At 33.9% G+C, this 25,340-nt stretch overlaps 1 protein-coding gene across 2 annotated transcripts in view; it reads right to left on the bottom strand.

Annotated features, from left to right (window-relative positions):
• Positions 1-25,340, bottom strand: part of DYNC2H1 (dynein cytoplasmic 2 heavy chain 1) — a 377,984-nt gene that overhangs the window by 116,472 nt on the left and 236,172 nt on the right. For both annotated transcript variants that reach the window (XM_051986889.1, XM_051986890.1), the window contains 3 exons: positions 16,835-16,910; positions 12,817-13,025; positions 10,037-10,141 (listed from right to left, as the gene is read on the bottom strand). In XM_051986889.1, the coding sequence (XP_051842849.1) occupies positions 10,037-10,141; positions 12,817-13,025; positions 16,835-16,910 (390 nt within the window). The remainder of the gene's footprint in view (positions 1-10,036; positions 10,142-12,816; positions 13,026-16,834; positions 16,911-25,340) is intronic.

The raw sequence follows: 25,340 nt of genomic DNA, 5'->3' as shown, positions 1-25,340 counted from the left end.
TTGGTGACAGTGTGAATTGGTTAAACCATTCTAGAAAACAATATGAGATTTTATAAAACAAAACACTAAACTCCTTATATCTTCTATTTCAGAGATCTCACTAAAGGCATATAAACTAACCTTAGGTAGCCCTTTTTGGGATAGCAGAAAAATTATATTGAAAACTTTGAGATAAATATAAATATTAGACTAATCCAGACTTTCCTGAATCACACAACTATAAGACTAAGAAATTCTCCCCAAAGTTCACATTATTTCTACCCAGCCACATGTTCCTCTCCACTAATGCTAATCAGCTCCAGAATATAATTCCTCTTCAATGATTTCTTTACCTTTTGAAAGATGAAGTTATCATTCAGGAAAATTAAACAACAATAAAAACAAAATCAACTATTTTGTTTTGAGCAGATGTTGTGACTTGAACAGATGTTAAGATAATCAAAGTCTTCTGTCCCAACTATACCACACTTCTTTTCTAGGTTCATAATGTACTTCCCCTAACTCCTCATCTAGTTTCTCTTTCTGTTCATGCTTATGACAAAATTGCTTTTACTATATCTATTTCTAGCTCTACTGAGCTCTAGCGAAAGGATATACACACTGTTCCCTAAACCACATAGCTGAGATCACTTCTATTTCTAGATTTTGTCATATGATGTACCTTTCTTCAAAAATACATGAATATACTCTCATTTGAGATAAAGGAACATAAAACCAAAGTGAGATCAAAGCTCTGTAGCTCATTTGATGAATTTTCTGATTCTGAACCTTCATTTTCCAACTGAACATTTTACTGTCTCCTATCCCTAGAATGCATCCAATCCTCCATCTCCTGGCTTCCTCCATGTCTCAATTAAGGTCCCACTTCTGCAAGAATCTTTTCCCAGTTTTCCTTAATCCTAGATCTTTCCCTCTAAGGCACCTCATCATCTCCTCCATTACAATGGAGCTGTGTGAGAGCATGGGTTATATTTTTGTCTATTTCATTGTTGTTGTTCTTGTTTGGTAACTTCAATGCTTAGAATGGTATCTGGCATGTAGTAGGCTTATGATAAATGCTACTTGAGTCATAGATTAATTGAAATATTCAGAAGTAACAGAGAAGATATAGGGTTAAAGAAATAAATATTTAGAAAAGTGAATTTTAAGATACTGAATACATTATTTCATTGATCTTTCTTACTTGTCAAAATTAGTAAGGGCTCTGAAGACTTGAAAAGAGCAGGTGCAATGGTTCAAAGGATTTTTGTTGAATATTAAAAAGAGAGTTTTCAAGTAAAAGTGTATAGCTATAAACTGAAGTTACCAGATTAGAAATACATTTTATATTATTGACTTCAGTGGCTTTGGTCTTAGCCTTCACCTTCCTAGAAGCAGCAATAGGGCCAGAAGTAACTAAGTCACATACTTCTCAGCTTAATTTCTTCCCATTTTAATTGGTAGAGAAGTATAAAAATGAGTGAGCAAATTACTTGACACGAATAACATTTTAAAAATTCAGCACAACTGTTTTACTTTGTGTTTTCATTGAAACAAAGGTTTTGAAAATTCAATTCAATTCAACAAATATCTAGTAAGGACCTGATAAGTAAAGATACTGAAGATACAAGAAAATACAAGAAAATAGGGCAGAGATATCCCCTAACCTGGGGTTTATATTAACCTAGGAAATATGTATAAAGTATTGTATATGTACAAAAATAAATGGATATAAATTAATTTCAAAAAATACACGAACAATTGAATAAATCAGGATAAACTTCATGTAGGAAGTATCACCTTAAGTTATCCTTTGAAAGAAGGTATATTATTTGGTGCATATGAGGAGAAAATGCTTTTCAGACATGGAATTATCAACAACTTTTGCAAACGGGTGAAGGTGAAAGATGGAATGTCAAATGCCGAGAACACTCTGTAGGGCAGTTTGATTGAAAAGGAGTAAAAAAAAAACATAAAACCAAAGTGAGGTCAAAGCACTGTAGTTCATTTGATGAATTTTCTGACTTTGAACCTCCATCTCCCAACTGAACATTTTTACTAGTTGTCACCTATCCCTAGAATATTCTCTCTCATCTCCATCTCCTGACTTCCTCTAAGTCTCAACAAAGGTTCCACCTTCTACAAGAAGCTTTTTGAAGTTTTCCTTAATCTTAGATCCTTTCCTCTGAGACATCCCCAATTATTATGCAATATAAATACAATTATTTATTATACAATACAATATAAAAAAGCAAAGCAACATGAAATAAGTTGCAAAAGTATGTAAAGGGCCAGATTGTAGAGAACGTTATATTAGACTGATGGTCTTAAAGTTTGTTATAAAGAAAACAGAGAACAAAAAAAATTTTTAATTGAAGGAAGGAGAATATTGTTTTAGTTCTATCACAATTGGATAAAAATGGATTGAAAAGGAAACCTACTAGAAACAAAAAGAACAATAATTGGGATACTACAGAATATTAAGATGAGAGATTAAACCAGTATAGAAACTGTATGAGTACTGAGAAGGGAATATACGTGAGATTCTTTGGAAGTATATTTTTGAGGGTTTCTATATAATTATAAACCAGTCAATTGATATTCCTCCAAAGAAGTTGCTGATCATCGAAAAGGCAATGGAAAGAAGTTCACTGAGTGTGAATAGCTTGTAAATATATCATCGATAAAAAACTGCAGAAAATAAATTATGAACACTCTTGGGAAAATCTATGACCAGAAAAAAGGGTAGAAAGAGACATGGAAAAAACAATAAAGGATCTCCAGGCTTCCTTAGTATCTACATAATGTCATCAGATAATGGCCTCAGTCCTTTATCCTTGGATGGATTAACCCCCTGAGAAGTTAAAGGGTATTAATGAAGGACATAGGCAAGAGTCTTACAGAAAATAATGTATGAATGTATTATAATCTGTACCACCAAGGGAAAACCTTTATTAATGAGATCATAGATATATCAAGGTAGTCACAGTTTGTTTGTTTTAAACTTTGCTACACCAAAGTTGATCCCATGATGTTTAATAGTTTAAGTGACTTAAAGTGATTCTCTTTAAGCTCTAACATTTTGTGAAAGTCCTCTAAGTAATTGACATTTAACAAGTAGTGAGGCATTGTGACAACAATAATTAAATTAATATGTTATATGAAGATGAAAGAAACACTAAAAAGTTAAAGTGAATTATATTCCCAATCTCTGAACAAAATAAAAGATATTTATACCATTTCTACATCAAGTTATTATACTTGCATTATAAGTATTTTTTTTACCTTTTGTTATATCTTTTGGTACAAATATATATTCTAGGCACATACCTGTACCAATTTTAATTTATGTTGGTGATTTATAAGTTGAAATTTTACTCAAGATCAAATGTAAATTGTACAGGTGATACACACTATGTCAAGCACATGAATCAGCATATTTTTCAAGGGAATATGAGTTTAAGAGATAGAAATTCAAACTGCAACTACTGAATATATTAATTTTTAAGTTCATGAAGTATTCTATTATGTTTATTCATTATAAAATCTACTACGTCTTACAGTTAATGGTAGCTAAGTACTAAATAACTCACACCTGGTATTAATCACTAAATTTTACGAATTTTTTTTGAGCTATCTTGCCCCATGGAGATTCAATTTAAGCTTTAATAAAATAAGAACCTTTGGTTGTGTTTTGCATAATTAATGCAACTAACTTTCTATAGTTTCATTTGCCGCAGATGCTAATAAAAGAGAAAATAAGATTATACTTTTGGGGTTCTATGCAAATTTATGTTAAATCACCGAAAAAACAGAAGCAAAAGAAAAAAGCTCTCTCATCTTTCTATCTCCCATTCTCTAATTTAAGCAGCTATCCATTCTCCCTTCTTCTTTAGATGGGGGTATGAAGATAATTGCTCAAGGTCACAAAGTTACAAAGCCATTTTATACATGAGGAAATGGAGCCAAAAAGAGCTTGAGTGATTTGTCCAAAGTCACACACAGCTAATATCTGAGACAACATCTGAACTCAGGTTTTCCTGACTCCAGGTCCAGCACTCTAGCCATCACCCTGTATGCTTGTAACATAGAAAAGTTGTGTATTGCTCCAGCAATTACAGGAAGCAATTTGGAATTACATTTTTTTAAAAGTGACTAAATGTTTAACTGTTCTGATAGTGTGTTCCATTGCTATCCTAGAGAAAGATATCAGCTATACCCAGTGAAAGAACTATGGGAAATGAGTATGGCCCACAACATAGCATTTCCACTCCTTCTGTTATTGTTTGCTTGCATTTTTTCCTTCTCAGGTTATTTACTAAATCCGATTTTTCTTGTGCAGCAAGGTAACTGTATAAATATGTATTCATATGTTGTATTTAACATATACTTTAACATATTTAACATGTATTGGACTACCTGCCATCTAGGGGAAGAGGGAAGGAGGGGAAAAGTTGAAACAGAAGGTTTTGCAAGGGTCTGTGTTGAAAAATTACCCATGCATATGTTTTGTAAATAAAAAGCTATAATAATAAAAAAGAATTGAGGCAAAAAAAGAAAAAAAAAATGAAGTTCATGTAAAAACAAAAAAATATTAACTTTTTTTAAGAGGAAGTGAATTAGTTTTGTTGTATGTGATTATCAATCTGAATAATTCTGTTAGTGCTCTAATATTCTTTTTGTTAAAGAAGATAAATAATATCTAGAACCTGATAATGTCCCCTCACATTTCTTTGCTATCCTTTGTGTCTAACTTCAAAATCCTCTTAGAAAATAACGAAGGTGCCTAGGTATGTGATAACTAATTAACTTAAAGATGAGGAGGAGGGTCGAGCCACGATGGTCAAGAGTGACCCAGCTTCCCTCAGAATCAATACTGCATTAACCCTCTGAATGGATTTTGAAGTGACAAAATCTACAAACATCTAGAGCATATAATATTCCAACAAAAGATCTTGGAAGGATTTCAGGAAGAGTGTATCAATAGAGAAGAGGGAAAAGGAGGTCAGGTAGTGGAGAGTCCAGTGCAGGGAGGCCCAGAGCAGGGAATCTATAGTAGGAGCCCTTAGCCCAAATACAGCAAGCATTAATGAAAGCTTTTTATTTTTCAAAACAATTCTTCAACATTAGCCCTTGCAAAACCTTGCATTCCAATTTCCTCCCCTCTCCCCCATGCCTCCCCCTAAATGGCAAGTAGTCCAATATATGCTAAAACATGATAGAAATATACATTAAATCCAATATATGCATACATATTTATACAATTATTATGCTGCACAAGAAAAACCAAATTAAACTGGTAGAAAAAAAGAAAAAGTAAACAAAACATAAAGCAAGCAAACAACAACAGAAAAAAGTAAGAATGCTATGTTGTGAACCACATTCAGTTCCCACAGTCTTCTAAGTATAGATGACTCTTTTCATCATTGAACAACTGGAATTGGTTTGAATCATCTCATTGTTTTAGAGAGCCACGTCTTGATGCAAAATTCTTAAATAAAATATTAGCAAAGATATTATAGCAAGTTATCACCAGGATAATATGCCACGACCAATAGGATTTATACCAGGAATGTAGGGCTTGGTCAATATTAAAAAAATTATTAGCATAACTGGCTTTATCAATAACCAAAACAAAAGAAATATGATTATCTCAATAGATACAGAAAAAGCATCTGACAAAATGCAACATCCATTCCTATTTAAAACACTAGAGGAGCATAGAAATAAATGGAGTTTTCCTTAAAATGATCAGTAGCATTTATTTAAAACAACCAGCAAGCATTATATGTATGGGGATAAACTAAAAACATTTCCAATAAGATCAGGGTGAAACTAGGTTGCCTATTATCACCACTACTATTCAATATGGTCATAGCAATGTTAGCTTTAGCAATAAGAGAAGAAAAATATATTGAAGGAATTAAGAGTAGGTAATGAGGAAACAAAATTATCACTCTTTGCAGATGATATGATGATATTCTAAGAGAATCCTACAGAATCAACTAAAAACTATTAGAAACAATAACTTCAGCAAAGTTGCAGGATATAAAATAAATCCACATAAATCATCAGCATTTTTATGTTACCAACAAAGTCCAGGAACAAGAGACAGAAAGGAAAATCTCACTTAAAATAACTATGAATAATATAAAATGTTTAGGAGACTACCTGCCAAGAATAATATGGACACAATTACAAAATACTTTTCACACAAATAAAATTAGATATAATCAACTGGAAAAATATCAAGTGCTCATGAATAGGTCAAGCTAATATAATAAAAGTGACAATTCTATCTACATTAATCTACTTATTCAGTGCCATACCAAACTTTACAAAACTAGAAAAAATAATTTTTAAAAAGTTCAGTTGGAAGAACAAAAGGCCAAGAATTTCAAGAGAATAAATGGGGGGAAATGTAAAGAAAGGTGGCTTACCAGTACCAGATTTAAAACTGTTACAGAGTAGCTGTTATCAAAATCATTTGATGTTAGCTATGAAATAGAGTAGTGGATCACTGGAATAACTTAGGTTCACAAGACATAATAGTCAATCACTATAGTAATCTGGTATTTGATAAACTCAAAGATTCTAGCTTTTGGGATAAGAACTCACTATTTTACAAAAATTATTGGAAAAACTGAAAAATAGTATGGCAGACACTAGGCATCGACCAATATCCAACATCCTAACTCAAGATAAATTGGAAATAGATTCATGATTTACACATAAGGAATGACATTATAAGCAAATTAGGAGAACAAGATATGGCCAAAAGAATTAGAGAACATTATGAAATGCAAAATGGATAATTTCAATTACATTAAAATTAAATGATTTTGTACAAACAAAAGCAATGCAACCAAGATTAGAAAGGAAACAGAAAACTTAGAAAAAAATTTTAGATCCACTGTTTCTGATAAAGGTCTCATGTCTAAAATATATAGAGAATTGACTCAAATTTAGAAGTATAAAGCCATTCTCCCATTGATAGTCAAAGGATATGAACAATTTTAAGATGAAGAAATTAGTTATTTCTAATAATAAGAAAAATACTCTAATAAATGACTATTGATTAGAGAAATGAAAATTAAGACAATTCTGAGATACCACTTCACATTTCTCAGATTGGTTAAGATGGCAGGAAAACATGATAATAATGGGATTGTGAATTAATCCAACCATACTGGAGAACAATTTGGAACCATGCCCAAAGGGCTATCAAACTGTGCACAGTCTTTGATCTATCAACATATTTATTTGCCCTAGTGTTTTTAGCAGTCCTTTTTATAGTGGCAAGGAACTGGAAGCTGAGTGGATTTACATCAGTTGGGGAATGACTGAATAATTATGGCATATGAATATTATTGTTCTTTAAGAAATAATTGGCATGATAATTTCCAAAAAGCATGGAAAGAACTGCATGAATTATGTTAAGTGAAGTGATTAGAACTAAGAGAACATTGTACACAGTAACAAGAAGATTATGTGACAATCAACTATGATGGACTTGGTTCTTTTCAACAATGAGGTAATTCAAGATATTTCTAATAGATGTGGAATGGAGAGAGCCAAATGCATCCAGAGAGAAAACTATGAAGACAAAGTGAATCAGAGCATAGTATTTTCACATTTTTTTGTTTTTTTTCCTCATTTTTTTAATCTTTTGATCTGATTTTTCTTTTGCATCATGACAAATATGGAAATATGTTTAAAAGAAGTGTATCTGTTTAACCTATATTGGATTGCTTGCTATCTATGGGAGGGGAAGGATAGAAGGGAGAGAGAAAAATATGGAACAGAGGGTTTTGAAAAAGAGAATGTTGAAAACTATCTTTACATGTATTTGGAAAAATAAAGTTATTACTAAACAAAAACAAAACAAAAAAAAGTAGAAGTGCCCCCACAAAGGTTGTATGAATATACATGTTTGCCTTTGCCTAAGAATAAGAAAGTATTTTGCCAAGGATTAAATATTTCATATCAGGCAATCAACTACTTTTTATTAAGCACCTACCCATTGCCAGGCACTATGCTAAGTAATAGGGATGCAAAGAAGAGCAAAAAAAAAGGTCCTGCATTCATGGAATTTACAGTCATTAGGGGGGAGATATGTAAACAAAAACAAATAAACAAAATATATACAAAATAAATTGGGCATATAATATATTATTTTCTCATGCTGTTCTGAACTCTGAATTTCACTTATTTTTCCTCACTGTTGATATATTTGCTTATAAACTTGTGAGGGGGATGGCTTTAGCCCTTGCTTTGAACCCTGCCCTGTGGAAAACTTGCCCAGAAACAATGGAACCGTTTACCTAGCAACAAAGGCTATTGAGGCATATATATATAAATAACCTGGTTTACAACCACTGTAACATGTAGCATGAACCCAAGTTCCCTGAACATAACTAGATAGACAACCACATCTTGTTCTTTGTTCCTTGAAGTTAAAGGCTCACATAAGAACTTACTTGCAATACCTGGCCCAGAAATGGATATAAATATAGGACCTTTCATCTAGGTTGATGTTGTCCCTTAAGGACTAAACCCTGTCTTCTTTTCACATTAAAATCTGCCTTGACTGAGAATTGATTTGCTCCCTGAAATTCTTTTCCCAAGCAACTCTGACTGATTAGGATCTATCCTCTATTCAGATTTTCTAATGTATTTCAATTTACTTATTTCTGGTTTCATTCCACATTTTAAGGCCCTTCTCCTTTCTTTTTCTGTACCCTGATCTGAGACTACTGGATTTCCGTTCACATGTTAACCATATTTGGATCAGTCCAGCAAGTGTACCTTCCAGAGTTCACTTTCAAAATCTACCTTTTACTTCTAAAATTCTTGCCTTCAAGGGAAAGCAAAAGTGAAGTCAATACTTAGGCACCTAAATAAAGAATTCATTTTTCTATTTAGAATTTCATAATCTTTCGAGATATTTTTCAATGCCTTCGGGTAACAACCATACTTCTACATTCCTTCTGGTAATATATCAATTAATTAAAATAAAGCTTGTCAATATTTTCCACTGTTTAGTGATGAGAGAAAAACAGGAAACATTTTAGATTTGATCCCTACTAACTAGAATGCATTAGACGCTATAACTGTAATTCTGTAGAAACATAAGTCTACCAGAAGTACCTCTCAGTTGCAGGAATACTGTCAAGAAGAAGAATCTTTCATATGCAGAATCATAAAATTCATAGAGTAGCTCTTCATTGAAAACAGGGCAGTGAATACTATTATTTAGTATACTAATGACATAGATTTTCTAGGTAATGCAACTTTTTAAGAGAAATATTTTTCTTCAGAATCTGAAAACTCATTTTCCTCTGGAATGTAATAGGTAAATTTGATGAGTATTTTAAAAAAGTAGATTCTTTTATCCACATACTATTATACAAATAAAATATTTACATAAGATATTTAAAGTATGATATATACTTAGATAATGTTAAAATGTTTTGCTACTGAGTATGTATGAGTCAACATTTAATGACAGGTGAAAAAAGATAAATGCAGTATCAGGTTATATTAAAAATTGCATATTTCCCAGGAATAAGGAAGTGATGGTCTTTATATATTTTGCCTTGGTCAGATCACATTGTGAGCATCATGTTCTGGGTGGCATATTTTTGGAAAGATACTCATCATTTGGAAAAAATCAGAGGAAGGCAACCATTAGAGTGAATTGCTTTTAGTTCATGCCAAATGAGGATTCATTGAAGGATACAGAGAAGGATTTGTATCAGTCTGATAGCATAACTGCAATTTACTCAATGGATAACCCAAATGGTATATACATTAAGCACTCTGGAGAAAGGGGATAAACACATTGGTAGAAAACCTTGTGAAAGATTTCTGGGAAAACATGCCCAAAAAGTTGTCCAGGATGAAGGTTTGAAGGGGTTTAATCTGTACTACTGAAATGACCCATATCTTGGTAAGATTACAAATTCATAAAGTATTAGTGAAGTTATTAGCTGTTCCCTGGTTCTTATGCCAGTGATAACCATTTAAAAAAACAAGGAAAATTTTAAAGGCTTACCTGAGCACTAATCATACGTTGTGATGAACGAGCAATATTTGCAGGAAGACCAAAAAAACTAGGTTTATCATCTTCTGGTAGCTTTTCAATAACTGCACGAAAGTCCTAAGCATAAAAATAGATAAGTACATCTTCAATAAAATCCATTCTTAAACCTAATCAGTGAAAAAAAAAATAAAGGGAAATCCTGCATGTTTTGTAGAGCTATGATCTCAAACAGCTTTTCTGAAAAGCAATTTAAAACTATGCCCCAAAAGTTACTAACCTGTACATAATTATTAAAACAACAAAACCACTACTAATTCTGTAGCAGAAGAAATCAAAGGAAGAGGAAAAGAATCTATGAAAAACACACACAGCAGTATTTTTTGTAGTAATAAAAGATGGAAGACTGTAAAGATGCCCATCAATTGAGGACTAGCTGAACAAATTATGTATTTGTTTGTATTTGAATGTAATGTAATATTTTTATGTAGTAATAAATGATGTAAGAAAAGGTTTCAGAAAAATCTTGGGAAAACTATATGAATTGATAAAGAATGAAGCAAATAGAACTAGGGAAATAATTTATACCATAATACCACCACTGCAAAGATAAACTATTTTGAAAAACTTAATGTTTTTCTATACATGTTCTATACAATGTCCAAATGTGATTCCAGAGGTCCAATGATGAAGTATATTACCAAGCTCTTGAAAGAGCTGATGGACTCAAAATGCAAATAAAACATTTATTTTTTGTATATGGTAAACATGGCAATTTGTTTTGCTTGATTACAATTAATTGTAGTAATAGAGTTTTGCCCTTTTTTAAACTAGGGTAGGAGAAATTGGAAGGAAAAGGAGGGGTTAGTCTAACCTTATCAACTTGTTGTTTTAGATAATAATAAAACAAATGTTAAAATTAACAAAATAATTAAGAAGTAAGATCTTAATCTTAAAAATGATAATAATAATAAATGATAAATAATTATTGACATTTATAGAGCATCTACTCTATACCAAGCAATGTTATTATTATGTCAGTTGATTGTCACAATATCCCTGGAGTTAGATCCTATTGTTATCCCCATTTTCCAGTTGAGGAAGCTTAAGTAAATAGAGGTTGCATGATATTCCCAGGGTCACACAGCCAGCAAATTTCTGAAACTATGTTTTAACTTAAGTTTTTCTAATTCTAGGCCTAGTGTCTTATCCTGTCTAAGATCTAGCTGTCCTGCTCCCCCTGCCACACACACACACACACACACACACACACACACACACACACACACACACACATATCTGAGTGCCAAGGAAAACCAAAAGATAGAATCTTGCTCTTGCTGAGACAGAAGCAAAAGCTCAGAAAACTGAGGAACAGAGAGAACCAGGTCAGGACACAAGTATGGCTATATTTAACTCTATCAAGTTTGAGGAAAAGAGGCCATTATCCAGCTAGAGCCAATGCTAGTCCCCAGACGTCACTTGTAGTAGAGACTGAGGATGGTGAAATGACAATTGGTTAGCATGGGAGAAGGTTGAAATAGTTTTGTCATTCAGCCACCAAGGAAATAACAATCAAAGTAGAAAGAGCTAGACAATGAGAAATGAGGGTAGGGAGGGACAAAAAGAGAAAGCACTGAAAATATCAAAGATCTCAGGAGGAAGAACATTTAAAGACTTAGAGCATAATCAGATAAATCAACTGGAAAGATATTAATAACAGAAAGGAATATGAATTCCAAATCAGCTCAAATAGTATAGACATCTTTTGAATAAGCATTTCAAGTAAGCAGAAAATAAACTAGCACCCAATAAGAGAAAGCACTTTGTAGATTCCCAAGAGATTATGGAACCACAACAGAATGTTCTTGAAGGGTCTAAAAAACAAATGAGAACTGTGATAGAAGAATCTATGGTCTGTAAAGCAGAAATAATTGGCAGAAAAGAAAAAACTTAAATTCAGAACATCCATTCTCATTAATGAAACAAAATAGAGGACAACTGATTGGGAATGCAATGGTAGCAGGAGAATGCAGGAAGCAACAATGTTAAAAGAAAATATCTTCATGCAAGCAAAACATATTAGTTTCAAAGACAGAATTCACAAGAAAATAAAAATTAAAGATTACAGGTCTCCCAGAAGAACATGACAAGTCAAAAAAAAAAAAAAAAGAAAAGAAAAGAAAAGAAAACAAGCCCAATCAATATAATGTAAGAAATAATACAAGAAAATGCCTAAGAACTTCTGAACATAAGGAGTTTGAGCATCTTTACATTTAGATACTAATAGCACATCCAGTGAAAAGAACACTGGCTCTGAAATCAAAGGATTAGGTTCAAATCCCACTTCTGTTGCTTACTACTTGGAACATTATGATAAAATATTTATTATATAGATGATATCTGCAAGTTACTGTGCTGGACCCTGGAGATATAAATATAAAAAATGAAGAAAGTCCATGCGCTTCCAACAAGTAAACATTTCATTCTTTCAAGGATTTAGAGCCCTATTCTCATAACTGTTGTCATCACCACTATCATCATTAGCACAAAAAATGTTAAATATCAAGAAATTGCAGGAGTATTTGGGAAAACTAGCTGTTTTTTCCAGTAAAAAAAAAATAAGTGATATAATAGAGTAATGTTAGTTTTGCTCTTGAAGGGAATGAGCGTTTTAAAATGTAAATAAAATTCATGTATGTATATATATATATATATACGTATGTATATATTATAATTATAGATTATAGATATAATGTATATAATTAGAATTATAAAGAACTATTTTTACTTACCAAAATGCTGCAAGAATTAGGTAAAGAAATGGAATATGGAAAAATGCTTTTCTTATGTCTCTGATCTGATCCATTAATCACTGTAGAATTAAAAAACTGTTCCAAATAGGATCGGAGGACTCTGAGATCAAAAAAGTTATCTATACGGCCTCCATAAATAGCATTTTCAAGCAAGCCATGTACAAATTCCCACTGAACATCTTTGGTACCTGTTAATTTGAAATACATACAACATACATTTTAATTACTATTTGTAGAGGCTGTAGATAGTGAAAGAACTCTGGGTAAAGTATAAGACCCTTCAGCCCAAGGGAACCTGCTGACAATGTCTGGTACTCTCACCCTTCCTGAGAAGTCAAAGAGGGCGCAACTACCTGTGTTCTACTTGAAGCAAGGGATACTTACAGTAAGAAGCATTTACATATTAATAAGTGTGATGTAATACTACCATAATTAGCACTTGCTCAGTGTGATGTGGTGATGTGATGGTTCTATAGTTGGGATTAGTGTGCTTAGTGTGCTTGCAGTGTGCTTAGTGTGATGCAGTGATATAATTATACTAAGGTATTTAAGGTCTGAGAGGCATTGAAATAAATGGACAATGGACTCCATCTTTGACTATCCTCATGGGTCTCCTGCCTTCTTTACTCCTCCACTAAGACCAAGGATTTGGGCTGGTCCCAAGATCCTCCAGAGAGCTAGTCCAGACAGTATTGGCACCCCAGCTTGGGAGCTCTAGAAAGCATAGCACATTTTGGCACTTCCAATTTGGGGGCCCCAGAAAGCACACTACAAATATTATTTCTAAAAACATTGCTACTGCTATGGGCATTCAGGTACATTTAAAAATAGAATAATTAATTAATAATTATATCAAGAAATCTTTCCTTAAAATGAAAGTCTAAGAATAAACAATTTCTATGAACTACCTCCTGGAAATAAAAGCGGTATGCCAAGGATGTTGGAAAACAAGGTGAATAAGATATGAAGAACCCTCTACTGGAAAAAAAAAATGGTCTCTTCATTTTACCAAAATTCATATTTCTACATAGCAGTATGTCTATTACTTATGAAAATAGAAGAAGGAAGACTACAACATACTGGGTATGTTTAAAAGTTTACTTGGCCTTGCAATACGTTATATGACTATATCTTATAGTTTTAAAATGTTAATATAGTTAATAATAAAATTATTTATGTTCTCTCATCAGATACTACCTTACTACCTCGACAATGAGAAACCTATAATTGTGCTGTGAGGTAGTTAGAAGCTAAAAAATGATGAAAGCAAATAATGTTCATAAGAATAATCCAGAATTGATTTTACTCTTTTTAATATTTCCACTGTAGCTTCTGATTACAAGAAGACCAAGAAAGCACACTGTGGTTACTTCCCGAATAAAGGAACGTGCTTCCTGTCATCTCATTCTCAGAACAAATATAAATAGGCCTCAAGGGAATTAAAAAGGTGTACAGCAAAGTTCTCACTAGTCACTTGCTTTTTGTAGAAATGATAACAGAGGCTTCAAGGAGGATTAAATTCCAAAGTGGGATTTGTCAATGACTCTTCTAAATCAATACTCATATTTCTAAATCTAATTTGAAGTTTGCCAAATGATAAATCACTATTTGTTACCTTAGTTGAACAGAAAAGAATCAATACAGCCTTAAAAATTATAATATCATACTCCTAGAAAGACTAGATATGAGACATTCCTTGAAAATCTGGCTTCAGAATAATTGTATTTTACTCGTGTCTTTATCCCCTTTTCTAAAGATAGGGTTTTATTTTATTCATGAATGCAGAAACTCAAATATGACAATTTGGTTTTTATTCTACTTTGTTTTTATTTAAGCATTTTATTCAATAATTATACATTTCCTTGACACAAAGAAACATTTCTTGAATAAATGAACATGCAGTTGGGAGTTTCACTATTTGATTCGCAGCATTAGTGTTATATCTGGTTTCTTATTTATTTTGATTCAATGATATAGTTCAGGGGTAATGTCCTAGACTAGTAAGGACTCATGGCTATATTACTAATTCTTTGGATTTTCTTGGGCAGGTTAATATTCCTATGCTTTAGATTCCTCAATTGGTAAATGGATATGTTAATTAATACTCACACAAATAACTTCCCATAACTATTTTGGGCATCAAATTAGGTGGCAATAATAGGAGTATCTTTAAAAGTTACTATTAATCAAGTCATTATTATAAGTCCTCACAGAATTCATAGCTGAAGTATTTTTAAATTTATTATAAAACTGCAATAGGTAAACCCTCAAGAAATGTCCTGATTTCTGCCTTGAATGTCAAATCTTGACCTCTTGCTCATTTGAAGTAAAAGTGTAGCTCTTCATGTAGTCAAAGTAATAAATGCTTTAGAGCAGCTATGAAGCTGACTTTTAGCATGAATATTTGCTTGCACCTGGTGGAGTGACTCTTGCTATGCTAGTTGACAGTCTATAAAGGTATCTCTATAATTTTCTCTAAAGAGCCCCTAGCTGTGTGTGAAAGGCCAGATAAGATAATATGGTCTTGTGAACTCTCTTCATCTTAGGAGTTGGCACACTTAGAACCCAAATTTCATGAGGGAGGCTAAGTCAGAGACCAACATAGTGATGGGTCAGAGTCCAGAATGATCCTTTTACCCATTTTTGTAAACATTATTCAGCTAAATATTCATTTATTGTTTAAACCCAGAACAATAAAACCTATCTGTTGAGATGACCGTGCTAAAATCCTATTTGTTAACAGGACCGTGCTAAAACTCTATCCTGGCTCCTTATATGATTGACAATACTTTGTTAAAAGCACAACCTGGATCCTGCACATAGGCCCCTGTTCCTCATCCTGAATACCCATTAATTAGCCTGCTGACAGTAGGTCAGAATTTTAATATATAAGCTTTCCCAAACTTTTATTAACTACCAGACTCTTCCCAGAGAGTTTGGTTCAGTCATTTTTGCATTAATAAAGTCTTTTGTGACTACAAGAGAATGTCTTTGAGTTCTTTCAAACCACCTATATGAATCAAGACTCTCAAGACCCAACAGCCTAGGAAGTCTGATTAAAGGGTCAGAGACCAAGAAGGTCTCATAATTTAGAGTTAGAGAGAGACTTCAGATATCATCTATTTTAATCACTTTATTCTTAAGGACAAGGATACTTGAATCTTAAGAGAGATCAAATGACTTGTCCAAAGTCATACAAGTAACTCAGATTCTCCAGTTCCAAAGCTAGTAGTCTTCCATGTCATATACTCAATTCTAAAAATTTTAAGAGATATTTTGAGAATATCCCTATATTGCTTTTTCTGATCACCTTGTGTAAGTTCTCCATAATTTTTTTTTTTTTGGCAACTGTACATTTGGCATTCGAATAATGTGGTCAGAGTTGTGCTCTCTGCAGTAGAGTTGGAATGCTCAGCAGGTTAGTTCTAGAAAACATCTCAGTGTCTGGTATTTTATACTTCCAGGTATCTTCAGAATCTTCCTAAGACAATTCAAATGGAAGCGATTCAAATGGAAGTTTTCTGGCATGGCACTGTTATACTGTCCAGATCAGCACAATAGCTCTGTAGACTTTCAGTTTGATAGTCTTATTTCATGTCTTCTACACTTTTTTTTGCAGTTTCTCAAACACTGAGCTATGGCATAGAACCACCCCACATGGCATGGGTGCCACATCAGAAATGTGAGATGTGCAAAGTTAGAGAAACCATCTTAAATGTTCATAGGGACTATTTGTATCCAAACTGTGGCAGAGGATTATGAGCTTATGTTGTTTTGATCAGCCATAGCTGGACCCACAGTAACTCTACTCTAACATAGTAATATTATTTTGGCCCTCTTCAAAAACAAAAGACAACCAGCCAACTAATAGTCTTTCTATCATATAGAATTATTTCCCTATAAATTATTTGGAAAAACAGTTTAAGGACAGATATTTTTGGAAGGAAATAAAGACATTTAATGTAGCCTTTTAAACAGAAATGTATTCAGCACTCACCATCAAAAAGTCTGTCAATAATATTGTATCCTGCTCGAAGATCCGATAAAGAAAACTCATAAAATTTGGTCCAACCCTGTTATATCATAAAAGGAAAATAAAAATAATTTAAAAATTTATAATTAAGTAGTAATGAATATGATGAATTATACAGTCATTCACTCATTCATTCATTCAGCATTTATTAAGTGCCAGATACAGTTGTAGGCACTGGAAACACAATAGTTCACACCTTTAAGAAACTTGAATGCTACATAAGTATAAGGAGAAACTACATAGCTTGTTTGGAAAAAAAAGATCGCATGAAAGAGAACAACAATGTACAATATTCCAAAAAAATCAACTAAAGAAATTTTAATGCCACTAACAGGAATTTGCATAATCCTAAAGGTAAGACAACCATCAGAGTTTCCAAACAAAGGAGTGATATGGTAAAACGGATGCTTTGGGGATATTAATTTGGCAGCTTTGGAGGACAAACTGAAGGTTACAGGGACTAGAGGCAAAGAAATTATACTTATAATTTTAAGGTTGAAACAGTATTCAACATTTCCAACAAAAAGGAAACTAGTGACTAAACAAATCTGTACCCTAAGCTTTCTTAAATCACTTAACACTATTACAGATCTCTCCTCACTACCTCCCCAACAAATAGAAGTTTTGTTCTGTAAGTAGAATCATTGCCTTTCACATGGAACTCTTTCTTTCAATTATAAGGGTACCCCCTAATTCAGGCCTTCTTTACATTTTTTTTATTTATAATAACTTTTTATTGACAGAACCTGTTGTGAGTTCAAATGTGGGGTTCTTGTTCTTCTATAAAATATTATAAAAGTTCTCTCTGGGTGCCTTCCCTGGAATCAGGATTTTGTCGGTCCCTGTTCGGCCTATCTCTCTGCTTGGTTCCAAGAGCTCTCTCCGAATGTCACCAAATCCAAAGGTCTGGTCCTTCAGCCTCTTCCTCTGCTTTCTTCAGCCTCCAGCCAGCTCCAACTCTTCATGTCATTCCGCTGAAATCTCGACTTGTAGCGTCTTCACTCTCCAGCACTCTCCGACTGGCCCATTGGCCTATTTATGCTCCTTCCAGAGAGAGGGATTATGGGTAGTTCTACTTAGTACCTTGTTTCAGGTTCTGCCCAAAACATCTTCTTGTAAGATTAGATCAACTCTAACTACTTAGCAGTTAGTAAGGATTCCAACATCTCCCCCTTTCTTTTGTTTTAAAACATAGGGGGTTCCTGAGGGGGTACACATAAATCCATCAATATGGGCCAGAACTTTGTAACAGATATACATGGTATACATAAATCCATCAATATGGGAGGCATTATACATAATTTACAAAAGCACACAGCAATATAACACAGGCTAGTGGTAATGTAACAAATAACATGAATCATCCTGAAAATTTACACATGTCCATAAGTCCTAGAAACAGTCCAATAGGATTCCATTGTCCATTAGTTCATGTGCCAGGAATCTAATAATTCCTGTAAGCTCTGAAGTACTGCAAAAAGTCTCATCAACAATTTTTTATCTCAGGGAATCCAGTGATTCTTGCTGGTTTTTCAGGAACTGAAAGCTGAAGATTTTAAAGTTCTTTTGACAGTCTCATTGTTAGCCTTTTCCACCTGTGAAAATATAAGCAGATCCTCTTCCCCAAGCAATTAACCTATTTAATTCTCTTCTATTTACCAAGTTTGGGATTTCTCCTCATCATCTGGTAATTACATTGGAGTTGTTTGCATTGGATATTGTCTTGTTGTCTTAAAAAGCCTGTATTCTTCCCAACTGTAATCCTGATTGCTTTTCTGTTGGTTGATGACATCAGATTCCTGAATTTCTAAAGTCTCTCTGGGTGTAACCTCAGCTGCTATCATGCCCCACCTGTCCTTTGATTGATACTTTGGAGCTGGGCCTTGCCTCTCATTCCTCTGGGTCAATATACATTTAGAGGCCCAATGAAAGCCTTGGTTACATTTTGGACATGGGGTTTTGGGTTTTCTCTCACCCTGTCTTCTCACTCTATCTCCATATCTACAATGAGCTCTCAAATGTCCAACTTTTCCGCAGTGAAAACATCGACGAGTTTCTCTAGAATTCCTCTGCCAAGAAGGACCTTGTCTTTCCATGTTCATCATAGTCTGGGCATGATAAGCATTTGTGCCCACTGTGGCACAGCGTCTAATGATTTCCTCTAAAGGAGCATCTTTGTCTAGCCCCCATATAATTCTTTTGCAAAACTCATTGGCATTTTCCTTAGCCAAATGTTTAGTCATTATTTCTGTTGCTGCATTGTCTCCAATGGTTCTTATTACAGCTGTTTGTAAACGTCCCACAAAATCTGCAAAAGGTTCATTGGGACCTTGCTCTATTTTTGTGAAAGCATTATTTCCATCTTTCTGTCCAGGGAGAGAATTCCAAGCTTTTATGGCAGCCTTAGAAATTTGCTCATAGACTGTTATGGGATAATAAATCTGTTCTGAACTCTCTGCATACTGACCTTCACCAGCTAGTTGGTCAAAAGTGATTTGTACAACAGCTCCTTTTTGCCTATTGCGTCCCAAATTAAAAGGAGTGTATTTTCTCTCTTTTTGACCTGAGGAGTTGAGCTCTTCAATCACAGGATATGCATTTCTTCATTTTTTGCTTTAATTAATGCTTTTTCTAATCTTGTCAAATTCTGCTTTACAGGAGAAGCTGACTGTGTTTCTGTAAAGTTGGCACTTCCTCCTGTACTTTCCTTTTCATCATTCTATCACTTAAATAACTTCTTATAGCCAATTGTATTACATTATATGTAGGCCCATTTTTATCATAGAATTGACAAAGATCCTCTCCAACCAATTTCCATTCATTTAGATCTAATTCCTTTTCAAGAGAGAAACAAGGACATATGTCCTTTACAGTTTGTAAAAGTTCAGTGATTTGCTGTAAACTTATAATTAAACCTTGGCTTTCCATAATTTTGACAATGCTCTCTAAACATTTTCCTTGAACAGAAACAGACTGTTTTCTAAATATCTGTCCCATCTTAGCTGAAATTCTACTTTAACTCTTCTAACAAAATTTCTTTGTTGCACTCACCCTAATTTCTGGGTTGAAGTTTTTTCCACTGGATCAGGATCAGAGGCTTTTCCACTTGAATCAGGATCGGAGTTTTTCCACTGAAATCCACTGAGGGGTCTGTTGAGGGTCCAGGTCCCTGTTCGGGCGCCAAAATGTTGTGAGTTCAAATGTGGGGTTCTTGTTCTTCTATAAAATATTATAAAAGTTCTCTCTGGGTGCCTTCCCTGGAATCAGGATTTTGTCGGTCCCTGTTCGGCCTATCTCTCTGCTTGGTTCCAAGAGCTCTCTCCGAATGTCACCAAATCCAAAGGTCTGGTCCTTCAGCCTCTTCCTCTGCTTTCTTCAGCCTCCAGCCAGCTCCAACTCTTCATGTCATTCCGCTGAAATCTCGACTTGTAGCGTCTTCACTCTCCAGCACTCTCCGACTGGCCCATTGGCCTATTTATGCTCCTTCCAGAGAGAGGGATTATGGGTAGTTCTACTTAGTACCTTGTTTCAGGTTCTGCCCAAAACATCTTCTTGTAAGATTAGATCAACTCTAACTACTTAGCAGTTAGTAAGGATTCCAACAAGAACCCATGCCAGGGTAATTTTTTTTTACAACATTATCCCTTGCACTCGCTTCTTTTCCGATTTTTCCTCTCCCTCCCTCTACCCCCTCCCCTAGATGGCAAGCAGTCCTATATTAGGCCTTCTTTACCAAACAGTCTTCTACCTGGATTCCAGAGTTTTAGTCTCTCAATTTACCTTGTCCCCAAGCAACTTATCCTCTACACAGTTGCCAAAATAATCATCTTAAAACATAAGTTTTAACATGTCACTCAAGAAACTTCAATGTTTCATTATTCTCTGCAGAATTAAAAAAACGGACAAAGAAAAAACTACAAAATCACTGATCTGGAGACTTAAAATCTTTCCAAAACTAACCCTAACCTATCTTTTGACATTTATTTCACATTTTCTGTTATCAGTCAAATGCCAACAATTTATTATTCTCTAAACTTGATCCATCCCCATTATAAAGTTAAGCCTGAAATCACAAAGCTATACCCGCTCTGGCAGGCTCTTTTATTGTTGAAAGACTCTGAATACAATTCTAGCAGCAGGCTTGAGTCTGCCTTCCGAGTTCTTACTTTGTCTGAGACCTCACAGATATGTAGGCTGGACACTTAGTAGTAAATTCTTGAGCCACAGCAATCTATGAGACAAAGTAAAATACAAAATGGCCCTCAGCCCTATGTGGTATCTTTCTGCTTCTACAATGAGAGTGACAGATGGCATGGAGTATAAAGAATCATAGTTTTTAAACTTTAACTTAGCTGATGAAACTCTAAATATGAGATTCTTGTCCAATGACCAACAACTGAGAGACTACACTTGAGAAACTGAACTTTTGCTATTAAAAAAAGAGATTGAAGACAGAATACTGTTGCAACTAAATGGAAGGATGGCTAATATATTTTCTTTATGTAAGCAATTGAAAAAGTTGTCAGAATTGATTTCATCACACACCGCAAGGTTACAAGCAACATCATTTCATGGAATATTTGGTCACCTTATGTTGCAGTGTTCATAACCTTTTTACAAAAAGCCCACCATCAACATAATTACAGTCTATAAACCAACCTTACACAAGATAAAGAGTCAGAAATATTCTACAAAGAAGAGAATAAAATTAAATTAACTCAACATCAGCATATCTTTTGAGAGGCAGTACAGTGATCGTCAAAGTTAAGAAGAGTTATATTAATTTCTGTTTCTAACTCATATTTTGTAATGTTGGACAAGTAATATAAATTCTCAAACTCTGAGATTTTTCATTGCAAAACCATTGCCAAACAGTATGGACAGAAGACTGTTTACTACAGAGAGCTCCCCGGACTAATGAACTAAACCAAACACAAAATATTTTAATATTCAGAGATTTAAATGTAAATGGTGATAAAGATTAGAAGAGAAGATGGACAAAAAGATTGGAAAAACAGATCAGGAACAAGAAATGACTACACAGAAATCTTATGCCTTTACACCATGAATACTTATTTTGACATAAGAATCAACCTGGATTACATACATATTCACTGGACATGCTGAGTTCAGATTAATAACAATAAAAAGATAATAGATAAAAATACATGTGAATAATGATAGTGACAGGTGGTTGTATAGAAATCAACAATGGAATAAAAAGAGCAATGGGTAAGAGAGTTTATGTTAATTCCATCTCCTAGTCATATAAAATGGCAGAATGAAGAGTGGCCTCCAGGAAAACTACAGCAGATGTGGTATCAGTATGTTCCCTTTTTTCAAACTCAATATGATCCACATATTTCTTGCTCTTCACAGTACCTCCTCTGCTGATACACCTAAGTTCTCTGGCTAAGGCCCTGGCTCAGAGTCTCACTTTCCACCACATGCTCTTTGACTTTATATCACTTTCACTTTCCTAGGTGATGAGGTGGATAGAGCTCTGAGTGGGGAGTTGAGAAAGCCTGAGCTCCAGTCTAGCTTCAGATACTGAGTTAATAAGTAAAACTGAGCTAATAATAATCCTTCCCTCACAGAACTATTATAGTCAAATAAGACTGTATTTCCTTTCTTCCTAACTCAAGCCACTTCAATGTTTCATTATTCTCTGCAGAATTAAAAAAACGGACAAAGAAAAAACTACAAAATCACTGATCTGGAGACTTAAAATCTTTCCAAAACTAACCCTAACCTATCTTTTGACATTTATTTCACATTTTCTGTTATCAGTCAAATGCCAACAATTTATTATTCTCTAAACTTGATCCATCCCCATTATAAAGTTAAGCCTGAAATCACAAAGCTATACCCGCTCTGGCAGGCTCTTTTATTGTTGAAAGACTCTGAATACAATTCTAGCAGCAGGCTTGAGTCTGCCTTCCGAGTTCTTACTTTGTCTGAGACCTCACAGATATGTAGGCTGGACACTTAGTAGTAAATTCTTGAGCCACAGCAATCTATGAGACAAAGTAAAATACAAAATGGCCCTCAGCCCTATGTGGTATCTTTCTGCTTCTACAATGAGAGTGACAGATGGCATGGAGTATAAAGAATCATAGTTTTTAAACTTTAACTTAGCTGATGAAACTCTAAATATGAGATTCTTGTCCAATGACCAACAACTGAGAGACTACACTTGAGAAACTGAACTTTTGCTATTAAAAAAAGAGATTGAAGACAGAATACTGTTGCAACTAAATGGAAGGATGGCTAATATATTTTCTTTATGTAAGCAATTGAAAAAGTTGTCAGAATTGATTTCATCACACACCGCAAGGTTACAAGCAACATCATTTCATGGAATATTTGGTCACCTTATGTTGCAGTGTTCATAACCTTTTTACAAAAAGCCCACCATCAACATAATTACAGTCTATAAACCAACCTTACACAAGATAAAGAGTCAGAAATATTCTACAAAGAAGAGAATAAAATTAAATTAACTCAACATCAGCATATCTTTTGAGAGGCAGTACAGTGATCGTCAAAGTTAAGAAGAGTTATATTAATTTCTGTTTCTAACTCATATTTTGTAATGTTGGACAAGTAATATAAATTCTCAAACTCTGAGATTTTTCATTGCAAAACCATTGCCAAACAGTATGGACAGAAGACTGTTTACTACAGAGAGCTCCCCGGACTAATGAACTAAACCAAACACAAAATATTTTAATATTCAGAGATTTAAATGTAAATGGTGATAAAGATTAGAAGAGAAGATGGACAAAAAGATTGGAAAAACAGATCAGGAACAAGAAATGACTACACAGAAATCTTATGCCTTTACACCATGAATACTTATTTTGACATAAGAATCAACCTGGATTACATACATATTCACTGGACATGCTGAGTTCAGATTAATAACAATAAAAAGATAATAAAAATGAAATCATACAGATCATGGCTCATCATTGCATAGTTTCACCATTAAATGAGCAAATATCAAAAGCTAGAAGACTGATGAAAAGCTATGGCATGCAATTAAAACAATTCTAAGCAGTTACTGATATTGAAAAAATGAGATACAAGTAGAAAATAAGACAGAACCCAAACTGAATAATTTCATGTAGTTTACCTGACAGAAATCTTCATAATTAAGAGACCAAAAGAATCTGAAAAGTATCTTAAGTCAGCTTACTTGACAAGTTAAGAGATGAGGAAGTCAATGGTTAATAACAATTTACAGCATAAACTCTTTGGTAAAGATTTCAATGGACGGTATTATAAATGTTTCAATGCATCTATTTTAAACTCAGAAATTTTCCCACAAAAATATTATGCTAGCTTGTTTAAGTTTCTAATTTATGAAATCTATGAATCTATGTACTAAATTTATATTGTGTTAACAACAAGAGTGTTACTTTAATCTAGGATCAGAATTAAATTGTAAAAAGATAATAGATAAAAATACATGTGAATAATGATAGTGACAGGTGGTTGTATAGAAATCAACAATGGAATAAAAAGAGCAATGGGTAAGAGAGTTTATGTTAATTCCATCTCCTAGTCATATAAAATGGCAGAATGAAGAGTGGCCTCCAGGAAAACTACAGCAGATGTGGTATCAGTATGTTCCCTTTTTTCAAACTCAATATGATCCACATATTTCTTGCTCTTCACAGTACCTCCTCTGCTGATACACCTAAGTTCTCTGGCTAAGGCCCTGGCTCAGAGTCTCACTTTCCACCACATGCTCTTTGACTTTATATCACTTTCACTTTCCTAGGTGATGAGGTGGATAGAGCTCTGAGTGGGGAGTTGAGAAAGCCTGAGCTCCAGTCTACCTTCAGATACTGAGTTAATAAGTAAAACTGAGCTAATAATAATCCTTCCCTCACAGAACTATTATAGTCAAATAAGACTGTATTTCCTTTCTTCCTAACTCAAGCCACCATTCAATTTGCTACATTCTGATTCCTAATTATTCTGTCAGTAGAGAAAGATTAAAACAACAACAAATGAACTGATTTCACCTCTTAAAATTGTGTAGTGCTTTAATTTTTGCTGGATCCCCACTATTCTCCAATTAATTATTTTTGCTCTCTATCTCATTGAAACTGTTCAAAATATCCTAATACTGAAACTGTTCCAATTACTGGAGCTTCCTTAATCTCCTAACTATGTTGTAATCTTTAACATTTACAAAGCAGATGACATGGTATCCTTGACAAAACCAATGGTAGCCATCCGATATTAGTTCCCGTCTTTTTATCACATGTATAGTTCTCTAAAATCACACGCAAACATATCTCTCCTATCGCCAAACAATTCCTCTAACTCACTCTATGTTCTAGCCACTTTGTATTCTTCTTTATCTACTTTGCCTTCCTATTTCCATACCTTTTCCATCTGAATATCAGATGATGGATCATCTGAATCCATCTGAATTTCCTCTTTAGCCTAATGA

The sequence above is a fragment of the Antechinus flavipes genome, chromosome 3, assembly GCF_016432865.1.
Source record: "Antechinus flavipes isolate AdamAnt ecotype Samford, QLD, Australia chromosome 3, AdamAnt_v2, whole genome shotgun sequence".
In the NCBI taxonomy this organism is placed as follows: Eukaryota; Metazoa; Chordata; class Mammalia; order Dasyuromorphia; family Dasyuridae; genus Antechinus; species Antechinus flavipes.
Note: the sequence above shows the minus strand (reverse complement) of the source record. Positions and strands in the feature narration are given on the sequence as shown.